This window comes from Chiloscyllium punctatum, chromosome 6 (genome assembly GCF_047496795.1).
Source record: "Chiloscyllium punctatum isolate Juve2018m chromosome 6, sChiPun1.3, whole genome shotgun sequence".
Classification (NCBI taxonomy): Eukaryota; Metazoa; Chordata; class Chondrichthyes; order Orectolobiformes; family Hemiscylliidae; genus Chiloscyllium; species Chiloscyllium punctatum.
Genome location: NC_092744.1, coordinates 6,525,480 through 6,540,152, shown reverse-complemented (window position 1 = coordinate 6,540,152; position 14,673 = coordinate 6,525,480). Strand labels below are relative to the sequence as shown.

At 40.2% G+C, this 14,673-nt stretch overlaps 1 protein-coding gene across 5 annotated transcripts in view; it reads left to right on the top strand.

Annotated features, from left to right (window-relative positions):
* xrn1 (5'-3' exoribonuclease 1) overlaps nucleotides 1-14,673 on the top strand; it is a 122,703-nt gene that overhangs the window by 18,086 nt on the left and 89,944 nt on the right. For all 5 annotated transcript variants that reach the window (XM_072571971.1, XM_072571973.1, XM_072571972.1 and 2 more), the window contains exons 4-11: nucleotides 85-182; nucleotides 5,390-5,499; nucleotides 6,606-6,716; nucleotides 7,489-7,574; nucleotides 7,966-8,053; nucleotides 10,514-10,682; nucleotides 10,782-10,849; nucleotides 11,524-11,655. In XM_072571971.1, coding sequence (XP_072428072.1) covers nucleotides 85-182; nucleotides 5,390-5,499; nucleotides 6,606-6,716; nucleotides 7,489-7,574; nucleotides 7,966-8,053; nucleotides 10,514-10,682; nucleotides 10,782-10,849; nucleotides 11,524-11,655 — 862 coding nt within the window. The remainder of the gene's footprint in view (nucleotides 1-84; nucleotides 183-5,389; nucleotides 5,500-6,605; nucleotides 6,717-7,488; nucleotides 7,575-7,965; nucleotides 8,054-10,513; nucleotides 10,683-10,781; nucleotides 10,850-11,523; nucleotides 11,656-14,673) is intronic.

Below are 14,673 nucleotides of genomic sequence, written 5' to 3'. Positions count from 1 at the left end.
CACCCCCACCTCCCGCCATTTATGAATAAGTCTGTCTTTTGCTCTATATGATTCATTGTAATGTAATAATATTCTTAAATGTAGATCAGCAAAAGAAGCAGAAGAGAAAATTAAAAAAGCATTAGAGAAAGGAGAAACCCTTCCAACAGAAGCCAGATTTGACTCCAACTGTATCACCCCAGGTAATGGTCAATTATAATTACTTTTTCTCAATTATATTTACTTCTTCAGAATAAATACATCCGTTATAGATGATAACCTATCACTCATGGAAACGTAATGGCATGAATTTATTTCCCATAATCATCGTTTTCCACAGTTTGAGTATTTATAATCTGTATTGTGGAAATTTGACAACTACTTCATCTTGTGCAGCGGTCAAGTTTTTAAAAAAATTTACTCTTGTAACATATGCATCTCTGGCCAGGCCAGAATATATTGCCCATCCCTCATTACATAGAGGGCAGTTGACAATCTGGAGTCACATGTAGGCCAGAGCAGCTAAAGATGGCAGTTTCCTTCTCTCAAGAAGTTCAGTGAACCAGATAGGTTTTTCCGAAAATTGGCATTGGCTTTGTGGTCATCATTTAGATCCTTTATTTCCAGATTCTTAATTATAGAGTCATAGAGATGTACAGCGTGGAAACAGACCCTTTGGTCCAACCCGTCCATGCCGACCAGATATCCCAACCCAATCTAGTCCCACCTGCCAGCATCTGGCCCATATCCCTCCAAACCCTTCCTATTCATATACCCATCCAAATGCCTCTTAAATGTTGAAATTGTACCAGCCTCCACCACGTCCTCTGGCAACCCATTCCATACACATACCACCCTCTGCGTGAAAAGGTTGCCCCTTAGGTCTCTTTTATGTTTTTCCCCTCTCACCCTAAACCTATGCCCTCTAGTTCTGGAATCCCCGACCCCAGGGAAAAGACTTTGTCTATTTACCCTATCCATGCCCCTCATAATTTCGTAAACCTCTATAAGGTCACACCTCAGCCTCCGACGCTCCAGGGAAAACAGCCCCAGCCTGTTCAGCCTCTCCCTGTAGCTCAAATCCTGCAACCATGGCAACATCCTTGTAAATCTCTTCTGAACCCTTTCAAGTTTCACTACATCTTTCCGATAAGAATGAAACAAAAATTTCACACAATATTCCAACAGTGGCCTAACCAATGTCCTGTACAGCCGCAGTTCCACCATCTGCCATGGCAGGATTTAAATTCAGGTCCCCAGAACATGAGCTGAGTTTCTGGTCTAATGATAACCCTCTTTTATTAGATTGATTTTTCCAACTGCATTGTGTTTCTGATTTCATCTGACACAATGATCAAGATAGAGAGATTACCTTGTCCTTTCTAACCTTTGGACATAGGCAGATAAGCATTGGTCAGTTTTTCCTGGACCAGTACCAATTAGTGAGAATTCTGAGCTTAAATTGAGGCTTTCTTTCATATAATAGACCTTCAACTTAATGTCAAAGCTCAAGTAGAAATAAAGCAACTTTTTTTGGAAAGGTGGTTGTGAATTGTAAATATAGAAGAAACTATTTCTGCATGAGTCAATGCAGTGCTTTTATTTGGCTTTTTGATTTTTAGGTTAACAATATACAACAAAGTTCTGATGTATTCTATAAGACCTTAAGACATAGGAGTGGAAGTAAGGCCATTTGGCCCATTGAGTCCACTCCGCCATTCAATCGTGGCTGATGGGCATCTCAACTCCACTTACCCGCATTCTCCCGTAGCCCTTAATTCCTTGTGACATCAAGAATTTATCAATCTCTGCCTTGAAGACATTTAGCGTCCCGGCCTCCACTGCACTCTGCAGCAATGAATTCCACAGGCCCACCACTGTCTGGCTGAAGAAATGTCTCCGCATTTCTGTTCTGAATTTACCCACTCTAATCCTAAATCTGTGTCCACGGGTCCTAGTCTCCTTGCCTAACGGAAACAATTTCCTAGCGTCCACCCTTTCCAAGCCATGTATTATCTTGTACGTCTCTATCAAGTCTCCCCTTAATCTTCTAAACTCATGTTCTAATTCTAAATGTATCATGTTCTTTGGAGATTAGAAAAACATTGTAATAAGAGTTTTAAACTAATATGCAACATTGTAATTTCCAACAGATGTTGAAATGGCCAGAAAGTTTATCAAAAGTTATTGCATTCAAAAAGTTAAAGACTATAGGTTTTGGAAGTGGAAAACAAATAGATTCTGGATGTGCAATTAAAACAGGAAAATTCTGGAAATACTTGACACTTCTGGCAGCATCTGTGGTGTCAGAAACAGAGTTAATGTTTCTTTTCATTGATTATTCGTTCAGGGAGGATGTGACCATCATTGGCTAGGCCAGTATTTATTGCCCAGTCTTCCACATTGCAGTGGTCTGGAGTCACAGACAGGCCACACCAAGTAATGACAGCAGTTCCCTCCCCTAAAGGATGTTACTGAACCAGACGGGTTTTTCCTACAATCTAATGATATCGTCATTAGACTCTTCCATGTTTTCTTTTATTGAATTCAGAGTCCCATTTATCATGGCAGGTTTCAAATTGAGATCCCCAAAGTGTACCTGTGTCTCTGGAATAATAAGATAAAAACAATGACTGCAGATGCTGGAAACCACATTCTGGATTAGTGGGTGCTGGAAGAGCACAGCAGTTCAGGCAGCATCCAAGTAACTTCGAAATCGACATTTCGGGCAAAAGCCCTTCATCAGGAACAAAGGCAGTGAGCCTGAAGCGTGGAGAGATAAGCTAGAGGAGGGTGGGGGTGGGGAGAAAGTAGCATAGAGTACAATGGGTGAGTGGGGGAGGGGATGAAGGTGATAATTCAGGGCGGAGAGGATGGAGTGGATAGGTGGAAAAGGAGCTAGGCAGGTAGGACAAGTCCGGACAAGTCATGGGGACAGTGCTGAGCTGGAAGTTTGGAACTTGGGTGAGGTGGGGGAAGAGGAAATGAGGAAACTGTTGAAGTCCACATTGATGCCCTGGGGTTGAAGTGTTCCGAGGCGGAAGATGAGGCGTTCTTCCTCCAGGCATCTGGTGGTGAGGGAGCGGCGGTGAAGGAGGTCCAGGACCTCCATGTCCTCAGCAGAGTGGGAAGGGGAGTTGAAATGTTGGGCCACGGGGTGGTGTGGTTGATTGGTGCGGGTGTCCCTAAAGCGCTCTGCTAGGAGGCGCCCAGTCTCCCCAATGTAGAGGAGACCGCATCGGGAGCAACGGATACAATAAATGATATTAGTGGATGTGCAAGTAAAACTTTGATGGGTGTGGAAGGCTCCTTTAGGGCCTTGGATGGAGGTGAGGGAGGAGGTGTGGGCACAGGTTTTACAGTTCCTGCGGTGGCAGGGGAAAGTGCCAGGATGGGAGGGTGGGTTGTAGGGGGCGTGGACTTGACCAGGTAGTCACGGAGGGAACGGTCTTTGTGAAAGGCGGAAAGGGGTGGGGAGGGAAATATATCCCTGGTGGTGGGGTCTGTTTGGAGGTGGCGGAAATGTTGGCGGATGATTTGGTGTATGCGAAGGTTGGTAGGGTGGAAGGTGAGCACCAGGGGCGTTCTGTCCTTGTTACGGTTGGAGAGGTGGGGTCTGAGGGCGGAGGTGCGGGATGTAGACGAGATGCGTTGGAGGGCATCTTTAACCACGTGGGAAGGGAAATTGCGGTCTCTAAAGAAGGAGGCCATCTGGTGTGTTCTGTGGTGGAACTGGTCCTCCTGGGAGCAGATCCGGCGGAGGTGGAGGAATTGGGAATACGGGGTGGCATTTTTGCAAGAGGTAGGGTGGGAAGAGGTGTAATCCAGGTAGCTGTGGTAGTCGGTGGATTTGTAAAAAATGTCAGTGTAAAGTCGGTCGTCATTAATGGAGATGGAGAGGTCCAGGAAGGGGAGGGAGGGGTCAGAGATGGTCCAGGTAAATTTAAGGTCAGGGTGGAATGTGTTGGTGAAGTTGATGAATTGCTCAACCTCCTCGCAGGAGCACGAGGTGGCACCAATGCAGTCATCAATGTAGCAGAGGAAGAGGTGGGGAGTGATGCCGGTGTAATTACGGAAGATCAACTGCTCTACGTAGCCAACAAAGAGACAGGCATAGCTGGGGCCCATACGTGTGCCCATGGCTACCCCTTTGGTCTGGAGGAAGTGGGAGGATTCGAAGGAGAAATTGTTAAGAGTGAGGACCAGTTCACCCAAATGAATGAGAGTGTTGGTGGAAGGGTACTGTTGGGGACGTCTGGAGAGGAAAAAAAACGGAGGGCTTGGAGCCCCTGGTCACGGCGGATGGAGGTGTACAGGGATTGGATGTCCATGGTGAAGATGAGGCGTTGGGGGCTGAGGAAACGGAAGTCTTGGAGGAGGTGGAGGGTGTGGGTGGTGTCTCGAATGTATGTGGGGAGTTCCTGGACTAGGGGGGATAGGACAGTGTCAAGGTAGGTAGAGATGAGTTCAGTGGGGCAGGAGCATGCTGAGACAATGGGTCGGCCAGGGTGGTCAGGCTTGTGGATCTTGGGAAGGAGGTAGAACCGGGCAGTGCGGGGTTCCCGGATAGCCCAACGTTATTAGTTAGGTCATTGCTTCCCCTGTCTCACACCTGGTAAGCCTGTTTCACGAAAGTCATTATGCAGGAATTTCCATTCAGCTATGAATAGAATAAACTATTCTTTATTGTCGTGGTATAAACAAATAACATCTATTAACCTGAACACACTCTGTCTCTTCATGGATACTGCTACTCCTGCTGAGCACTTCTCGTCTTTACTGTGACAATATTTGTGGCATCCCCAAATGTGGTTGTCTTATTTTAAATTAAGTGTCTTAACACTGAAGTATCAATATTCAACTTGACTCCATGACAGTAGAATTCCACTATTAGATTCATCATCGGTTGCCGTTAATAATGAGTGGTTCATGTACAATTCATATGTGATACTACTTCAGGACTTCAGTGACAGCCTACAGATAAGAGCTGTGAAAGGTGCATGTTTCAGATTCATGTGCCACTGTACCACATTAGGTTGAAACATGTATAAGCAGATGTTAAAACTATATATGTTTTATGTCTGTATTTTCCCATTTTAGACTCATGTGGCCATCACGTTTGCTTTCTTTACTGAAAGAGGGACAAGTTGAGATGAGGACTTCTTGCTTCAGTTACATTGAAACAATGGGGTTTTTTTCGGGTTCCTCTTGTGGACCCTAAGACTTGTTGTTAGGTCTTGTTCCGCCTCTTACTCTTCAAAATGAATTATAATACCATACTTTTGTTCTGGTACTGGTTGTATTAGTGAGAGTCCTGGAGCTGTAACTCTGGAATGATTGAGATTTCTTTTCTTGTCCCTTGGTTATGCAAAATAGGACTTTTAATCTTTTTCCATACGTTCTATTTTAGGTACTGCTTTCATGGCCAGGTTACATGAGCAATTAAAGTATTTTATAAACTCGAAGATTTCAACAGATAAATCCTGGGAAGGTGTGGCTGTGTACCTGTCGGGTCATGAGGTAATTAAAAACAAACTACTGTAAATACTCGAGTGATAGTCGAATTTTTTTACTTCTTTTTAAGGTTACATTTATGGGGTTGACTGTTACATGGAAACTGCATTTGAGGGGCTGAAATTCATACCCGTCTAAATTCATACCGTAGCATTAGCAGAAGCTCAATTGATTCTCTAAATGAATGAAGAATAAAAAACAATGAATTATGGTAATTCTGAAAACCCAGAATGAAATACAACAGCCAGTGGACTGTAAGACCAGGAGTGGAGAGGAACAACTGGCAGACTAGAGAGCTGGAGCGGTACGTGACAGCTGGAACACTGACTCATAAACGTTGATCTGTTATCTATGAAGAACTCGGGTCGACTTTTACATGAGATATATGGAAAATTCCAGGTTATTTGGCCAAAAATATAGGGTCGACCTTTACATGAGATTGACAATTACTCGAGTATAGACAGTTGCTTAAAATTGTTTCTTTCCTCAAATCGATTTTTCCAATGAGTGGAGAATAAAAACAAACTCTTCTAAATTGACATGAGAATAGACTGGCAGGCCCTAATTTCTGTAGGAACCTTGCCAGAGTGCAGCTTTGCTTAAACGTGCATTAGGAATCAGAAAATATAATGCACGAAATGATACTGGAAAGATGAACAAATGTATGCAATGGATTTCTCATGATTACAACTTCCGGATGACTTCCATTTCTTGTGCATTTATAATCAATTGAAATCCTGTTTACACATTTGAAGAGCAGATTTAATGAATAATATCATTGGTGTCAGTGTGTTTTGTGCAAATAATTTGTGTTCAGAAATATATTTATTTGCTATTCTGTTACTTGGTATAAAATGTTAACCGATGTTCATGAATATGTTAATAGGTGCTCTTTGTTTTGTATTTTTGCGCTCAATACTTTACTTCTCATATGTTGGTCAGACAATCAATATTGAATGACATTCAGTCCTTTGGTTTTTATTGTTAAATGGTTGAAGTTTATCAGCAGTTATTTTTCCAAACGGCCAATAGGATTAATAAATAGAATTAAGTATGTGACTATTCGTTTCAATATCTATTTCGGTATTCTAATATCCTATTTCTACTGCTAGACCCCAGGTGAGGGAGAACACAAAATTATGGAATTTATTAGAGCTGAAACAAGAAAACCTGATCATGATCCCAATACAAGACACTGTCTATATGGACTGGATGCTGATTTAGTATGTATGACAAAATACTCTTAAGAAGGAAAAATGTTATTTAATCTTATGTCTATTTTTAAAGAGCACAGTATGTCTCTCCCAACCCCTCTCACCCTCCAGTCTAACTTTCTTTCTGTCGTTAACCCACTTCACCTGAAGATTACATTTGATGTTAACTCTGAATTTGCAAAACTGCAGACCATGCCCTGTACAGTTCTGTTTTTCCTGAATGATTATATTATGAACAAAATCCTTGAGAAGCTCTTTCTAAATTGTGATATGGACAAGATAAAGAGAATTTCAGTTATTGATATTATTTTACTGCAGAAATTACATTTGTTCTGTTAATTTTCCTGAGAGGGCTTTTTTTTCTATTGATTTCTCTGTTATTGGGATCTCCATAACCATCATGTAGCTGAAGTAATCAGCTAAAGAGTTGCATCATTTTAAGATTGAAGTATGTGGTCTCCTATTTGCTACCTGTCCACAGTAATATGACTGATAAAGTCTGATAGAGTTGGTGTTCTGCTGTCATATCTTTAGTACTTCAAGAGAAACAACTTATTGTTATTATTATTAGTTTTTAATCATAGCTTTTATTTTATACAATGTTATAAAATCCTTGTACTAATTTTTGATAGTGTTTCTTTGCAAGAATACATGGTTATTGAACACTTTTTGTTTTTTGCATAATTTCACTGCAATCAGGATAAGGTTTTTGATCATGATTACAAGCAGTTTTAAAGAAATAATTGTGCAGCTAAATTAATAATATTTATGTTTAATGAAGATTATGCTTGGATTAACAAGCCATGAACCAAATTTTTCCCTTTTGAGGGAAGAAGTTCGATTTGGTGGCAGAAAATCACAGAAAAGGTAGGATTTTTTTCTTTTATTTAATAAAGTCCTTTAGACTTGTAATAAAGATCATTCTGTTCCTGTCTTTAGAAATGTACAATTTCTTCAATTTTCTTTCTTCTTCTTCTCTTCATTGGCGTTTTCTTTATCAGCACATATTACTTATCAAAGTGTGTTTAATACTCTTCTGACAATGGGGAATATAGCAGTATTCTGGGCTCACCAGCCCTTTCCTTTCTGAGAAGAAAATCTTTGGATTCTGCTGGATGCTTTCCTATTACGGTGTGGCTAAAATTTACAAAAAAGCTTTGTGTACTTTCATATTCCTGATATTGCAGGTGCTAATTCATTCTTCACTATGTTGAGTTTTATTTTTTAAAATTGTTAATTACATTTATGTTTGCTTCAGGATTACTGCCGTTGAAGAAACTACGTTTCACTTGTTGCACCTTTCCCTAATGAGAGAGTACATTGACTATGAGTTTTCATCTGTACGGGTCAGTATATGGAAATTGAATGTGTTTTTCAAGAAAACATCAGCGTTGAATTGCCATATATGGTCATGATCTGGAGATGCCGGTGTTGGACTGGATGTACAATGTTAAAAATCTCACAACTCCAGGGGGTTTAATTGGAAGCACTAGCTTTCAGACCGCTTCAACTCTGACAACCACCTGATGAAGGAGCAGCGCTCCGAAAGCTAGTGCTTCCAATTAAACCTGTTGGACTATAACCTGGTGTTGTGATTTTTAGCCATATATGGTGTAAGGGTCAATGATGTGGTAATTAGTTTTGCTGTTATCTCCCCTTTACATGTATCATTCAGTTGCCAAACTGTTGATCAGAGAGGTTAAGAGGCAAGGTGTGTAATGTTTCTTTCTGGTGGTATTAGGAACTTAGTTTGCTATTATAACATGCTACCTGCAGTCCATGGCTATTTCCTAATACCTTCCGAAAAGTGCTTCAACTAAAATTCTTCACACATTTTCTCTGAGCAGCATCGTGATGATAAAGGTGGGGAACAAAAGTGAACTGAGAGACGGGACTATGCAAGTAAATATACCTTGCAATAAAATGCACGAAGAACTGGCACGTTAATGATTCTGTTCACATTATCTAATTTAAAATGTGATGGACTGTGAATATGAATGATATTAAACATTTATTTTTAAAGGAACTGAATTATTTACAACTTGACAATATCTTCTGCCACTGCTACTCTACAGCTGTGCACTACCATTTGCACAAGCCGAATTAAGGTTGACCTTTAATCTATAAAGTGCTTTGGGTCCATGTTGTGGGCTGAAAATGGGACTGTGAAACTTGAGTACCTTGTCATAATTCTACTAATTGTGTTTTTTGTTAGTGTGTGTGTGTTCAGGTGTATAATTGGTCATTACTTTTAATGAATGATAACACAGCAGTGAAAAATTGATTAATTTTTCAATATCTGTGAATGATAAAAGGCATAATATTAATTTGTGTTTTGTGCATTTTTCAAAGGAAATTATTTTGAATTAATTCCTCAATTTGAACTCCTGCAAATTTTTAACAGATTTTTGAATGGATTTCCTTTAATCTCTATCCACCACACTCTCTGAGGCAGAGAATTCCACATCCTAGCTACTCACTGGTTTCCTCATGTCTCTTTTTACTCTTTGCCATTCACCTCAAATCAGTGTCCACTGATTATCAACCTTTCTGCCAATTGAAATAACTTCTTCCTATCTACTCAGTTGAGACCTATCACAATTGGTGAGTTTTGAGAAGATTTGTAGCTCAGGTTGAGGTTCTGGATGTAGGTTTGCTCGCTGAGTTGGAAGGTCAATTTCCAGACATTTCGTCACCCTACTAGGTAGGGTGATGAAACCCAAACATATAAATAGAAAGCAGGAATCATCAACAGTGCTTCGCCTGGAGGTCACTGAAGATGTTGCCTAGTAAGCATCTGGAAATGAACCTTCCAGCTCAAAGAGCAAACCTACATCCAGAACCTATCACAACTTTGAGCATCTTTATCAAATGTCCCCTCTGGGTTTTTCTTTCCCCTTCTAAATAGAACAGTTCTAGCTTGTCAAACCTATCCAAGTAACTGAAACCTCTCAGTCTTCAGTCGATTCTTGGAAATTATTTCTGCATCCATTCTGCATCCTTCATATCCTTCCTAAAATGTGGTCTGTTTTCCTGTTTGAGCATTGCCTATTTTGATCACCCAATTCACGGATTATTCAGAGCTGTAAGGCTAAATTGTCTATTTCAATGGAAAGTGTCTGCTGACTCCAAATATCTGATGATAAATTCTGACTCTGAATACTCACCTCTGATTGATTTAGCAACATAGACATGACTTTTTAAAAATAAATTAACATTCTACTGTAACTGTGTTTTTAATTTTCACATATATATTTTATTAATTTTTCATTTTTAATGATTTGTTAGGGGTTTTATCATTCTTTATTTAAGCCCTTTCAGAGATTTTGTTGCTGTTACACATGTATCTGTGTGTCAGGCAACACAGCCATTTCAGTACTCCTAAAACCTTCCAACAAGTTGTCACAAGCCAACTCCTTGGGGATATGAGATTGATCTCAGGATAACTCCGATAACTTTGTTTCTTCCCTTCATCACTGGAGAAACAGCTGGTTCTTGCTGCTTGCTAGTTCTGGGTTTTCAAGAATTGGCTATGATGATGATTATATTGCTGAAGTTAATAACAAGCCAAGACCATTGAGATGGTACTCTTACCAGCATTACAGCACTTGTTCATGTTAGTTGTTCAGTTGTTGTGGTAAGTGTACCATTAAATAATTGGCCTTTAGAGTTGGCCTTCCTAAGAATGAACAATTTTTCTACTTGCAGAAATTTGCCAATTCAACCCAGTACTATGTGTTGTTACAACTTCTTCAGAACTTTGATTACCCTTAAATAAATTGTTTGTTCTTGACTTCCATTAACAGGACAAGATTTGTTTTGAATATGACGTTGAGCGAATAATTGATGACTGGATATTGATGGGGTTTCTTGTTGGTAATGATTTTATTCCTCATCTACCTCATTTACACATCAATCATGATGCACTGCCTTTGCTATACAAGACGTACACTGAGGTCCTACCAAGTCTTGGAGGTGAGCGCATTTAGCAACATACTCTACAGTAAATTTCAAACTTATTGATTCATAGGCAAAGAAAAGCTTTGTTGTGAAAAACTATTTTCTTTTGATCAGGATATATTAACGAAGGTGGAACATTAAATTTGGAACACTTTGAGAAGTATCTTGTAAAACTGTCAGAGGTAAGCATGGATTGCTTGTACATTTTTTTGTTGAAATATTTGTGCACTTTGTCTAACTTAGCCTGAAAATGTGCCTGAAATAATAACTCAAAAATATAATCAGCATTGATTCAGTAATAAAGGCAGGTATGAGAAAGTGATGGATGCGGTACAATTACACCGTTGGATAGATACATGAATAGAAAAGGTTGAGAGGAATATGGGCCAGGAGCAGGCAGGTAGGAGGGACTAGTTTAGTTTTGAATTATGTTCAACATGGACTGGTTGGATCAAAGTACTGTTTCCTAACCATATGACTCTATGTGCAACTTATAGTTGGGTCCACTTATCTTGATAGCTTTAAAAAATACACGTTTGGCACAATGATACCAGTTTCTGCACTTCCAAACCTGACTTAGCTCTCATAATATTTTCCAGAAATAACAGCATATTGGTATGAAATTCAGTTGCTGGCATTTTGCATTAAAAACAGCTAATGCAGAATAAACTCAGCATGTCCAGCAATATCTTGAGAAAGAAACAGTGTTTTAAGTTCAATATGATTCCTCTTCAGCACTCATGAGGGTGTTTAACCTTAACTGGATTCACTTTGTATGTTTTAGCAAGTGAAACATTTCAATAAATACTATTTGAGCATTTTTGTTCCTAATTAAACATGATATGTTTAATTACAGTTTGATCGTGAACATTTTAGTGAAGTTTTTGTGGACTTAAAGTGGTTTGAAAGTAAAGTGGGTAAAAAGTATCTAAATGAGGCAGCAGGCATTGCAGCGGAGGAAGCAAAACGACGTAAAAAGAAAAACAAGGTATATGTCATCTTACACGTCTTCAGGTACTCTTTACAACTGAAACTTTCAAGTAATTGTTGTTATTTTGTAAAGGAAATACTTCTGTAACAAAAGGTATGTGATCTATGTTTTTTTTTTGAGTTTTGAACTTTAAAACTAGTTTTGAACACATGGCATGTGGGTTTTGGTGTGTCTGTATAAGGGGGTTTAATGCTTAATTTGATAGCGTCCCAGGAATGTTTTGCAAAAGTGAGTTTATGGAGTGCGAATTGGAGTTTACTTGAATTCGGACGGTTTTGCAAACAGAGTAAACATAAAAGGATCTGAAAATAATTTTTGTTTTGCTCAGGGGAAGCACCTATAACTTGGAAAACATTTGGTTTCGGTTCGCAACTCCTTGCTGAGATTGGATGTGTGAAACCATTTATCCTAGTTAAAGGAGTTAGTTTGCAACTGTTAGGAAATATGTTAATATAGTGTTAGGGTTCTAGTATAAAATTTACAGAGCAGACATGTTTGGTTAGAACTCTGAAGAAGTTATTTGAAGCTGTAAAAACTTAACCTCAGTTGTGTTATGAGGATACTGTGCCCTTTAAAAGGTGTCCTGTCGTGTTTCTCTTGCAGAGAGATGTTGTCACAGTGGTGCTGAAATGTCTATGTCCGAAGCAGTGGGGGAACAGCTTTGAGCTCATTTGTTGATTTTTCTTAAATTAGATAAATGAACCATGAGTGGGTGGAGTCTGGCGCTCTCAGCCCCGTGGTTTTAGTTTTGCTTTATGTTGGGATTTAGAGTTGACTGTGGAAGAAAGTTGATATAGCTCTCTCTCTCTGCTGCACGATTGTTACTTTTAGTGTTTCTTTCTCCTGGAATGCAGAAGAGATAACGTGAGGTAGGTCTGTTTTGCTGAATTTGCCTTTGCCAAGGGTTTTATGGAATGATGCTATGTTGAAACAGTTAATGATTAGCAGTTAATTAGTATTTTTTAAAAGTATTTCATTAGAGTTATTGTTATGCCAGTTCTCGTTTTATTTGCTTTTTAACTCTGGTGTGTATTGAGTAAAGCCTTGTAGTTGACCAATTAGAACATAGAACATAATATAGAAAAGTACAGTACAGAACAGGCCCTTTAGCCCACGATGTTGTGCCAAGGATTACTCCTAATCTAAAATAAAATAACCTAACCTGCGCACCTCTCAATTCACTGCTGTCCATGTACATGTCCAGCAGATGCTTAAATGTCCCCAATGACTCTGCTTCCACCACCACAGCTGGCAATGCATTCCATGCATTCACAACTCTCTGCGTAAAGAACATAGCTCTGACATCTCCTCTATACTTTCCTCCTAATATCTTAACACGATGACCCCTCGTGCCATTTAATCCTGCCCTGGGAAACTATCTCTGGGTATTGACTATCCATTTCTCGCACTACCTCGTATACCTCGATCAGGTCACCTCTCTTTTCCTCCTTCTCTCCAGAATCATAGAGTTATAGAGATGTACAGCACGGAAACAGACACTTTGGTCCAACTCAGTCCATGCCGACTAGATATCCTAGCCTAATATAGTCCCATCAGCTAGCACCTGGCCCATATCCCTCCAAATCTTTCCTATTCATGTACCCATCCAAATGCCTTTTAAATGTTGCAATTGTACCAGCTTCCACCACTTTCTCTGGTAGCTCATTCCATGCATGTACCACCCTCTGCATCAAAAGGTTACCCCTTAGGTCCCTTTTATATCTTTCCCCTCTCACCTTAAACCTATGCCCTCTAGTTCTGGACTCCCCTACCCCAGGGAAAAGATTTTGTCTATTTATCCTATTCATGCCATATTTTGTAAACCTCTGACACTGAAGGGGAAAACAGCCCCGGCCTGTTCAGCCTCTCCCCATAGCTCAAATCCTCCAACCCTGGTAACATCCTTGCAAATCTTTTCTGAACCCTTTCAAGTTTCACAACATCTTTCCAATAAGGAGACCAAAATTGCACGCAATATTCCAACAGTAGCTTAACCAATTTCCTGTGCAGCCGCAACATGTCGTCCCAGCTTCTGTACTCAATACTCTCACTGATAAAGGAAAGCATACCAAATGCCAGAGAGAAAAGTCCAAGCTTAGTCAACCGGTCTTCGTAAGACAAGCCCCCCCCCCAGTCCAAGCAGCATCCTGGTAAACCTTCTTTGAACCCTCCCCAAAGCCTCCATATTTTTCCTATAATAGGGCAACCAGAACTGGACACAATATTCCAAGTGTGGTCTCACCAGGGTCTTTGTCGAACTGCAGCAAAACGTCATGGTTCTTAATCCCGATCTCTCTGTTAATGAAAGTCAAAGCACCTGCTTTCTTAACAACCCTATCCACTTGGTTGGCAACTTTGAGGGGTCTATGCATTTGCACACCAAAATCCCTCTGTTGCTCCATACTGCCAATAATCCTGTCTTTAATTCTATATTCAACATTCATGTTCGACCTTCCAACATGCATCACTTCGCATTTATCCAGGTTGAACTCCATCTGCCATTTCTCAGCCCAGCTCTCTGACCAGTCTATGTTGCGCTGCAGCCTGCAACAGCCCTCAATACTATCAATGGCACCTCTAACCTTTGTGTCATCTGCAAATTTATTCACCCACTCCTCAACCTCCTCATCCGAGTCATTTATAAAAACGACAAAGAGCAGGGGCCCAAGAACAGAGCCCCGTGGGACACCACTCACCGCTGACCTCTCGGCAGAATATTTTCCCTTTATGACCACTCCCTGCCTTCTGTCAGCCACCAATTCTGAATCCAGATAGCCAAATCTCCCTGTATCCCATACCTCCTTACGTTATGAATGAGCCTACTGTTGGAAATCTTATCAAATGCCTTGCTGAAGTCCATGTACACCACATCCACTGCTTGACCTTCGTCGACCTGTCTCGTCACCACCTCAAAGAACTTAATAAGATTTGTGAGCCATGACCTGCCCCTCACACATCATGCTGACTGCCTTTTAATCAAGCTGTGCTTTTCCAAATAGTCATAAATCCTATCCC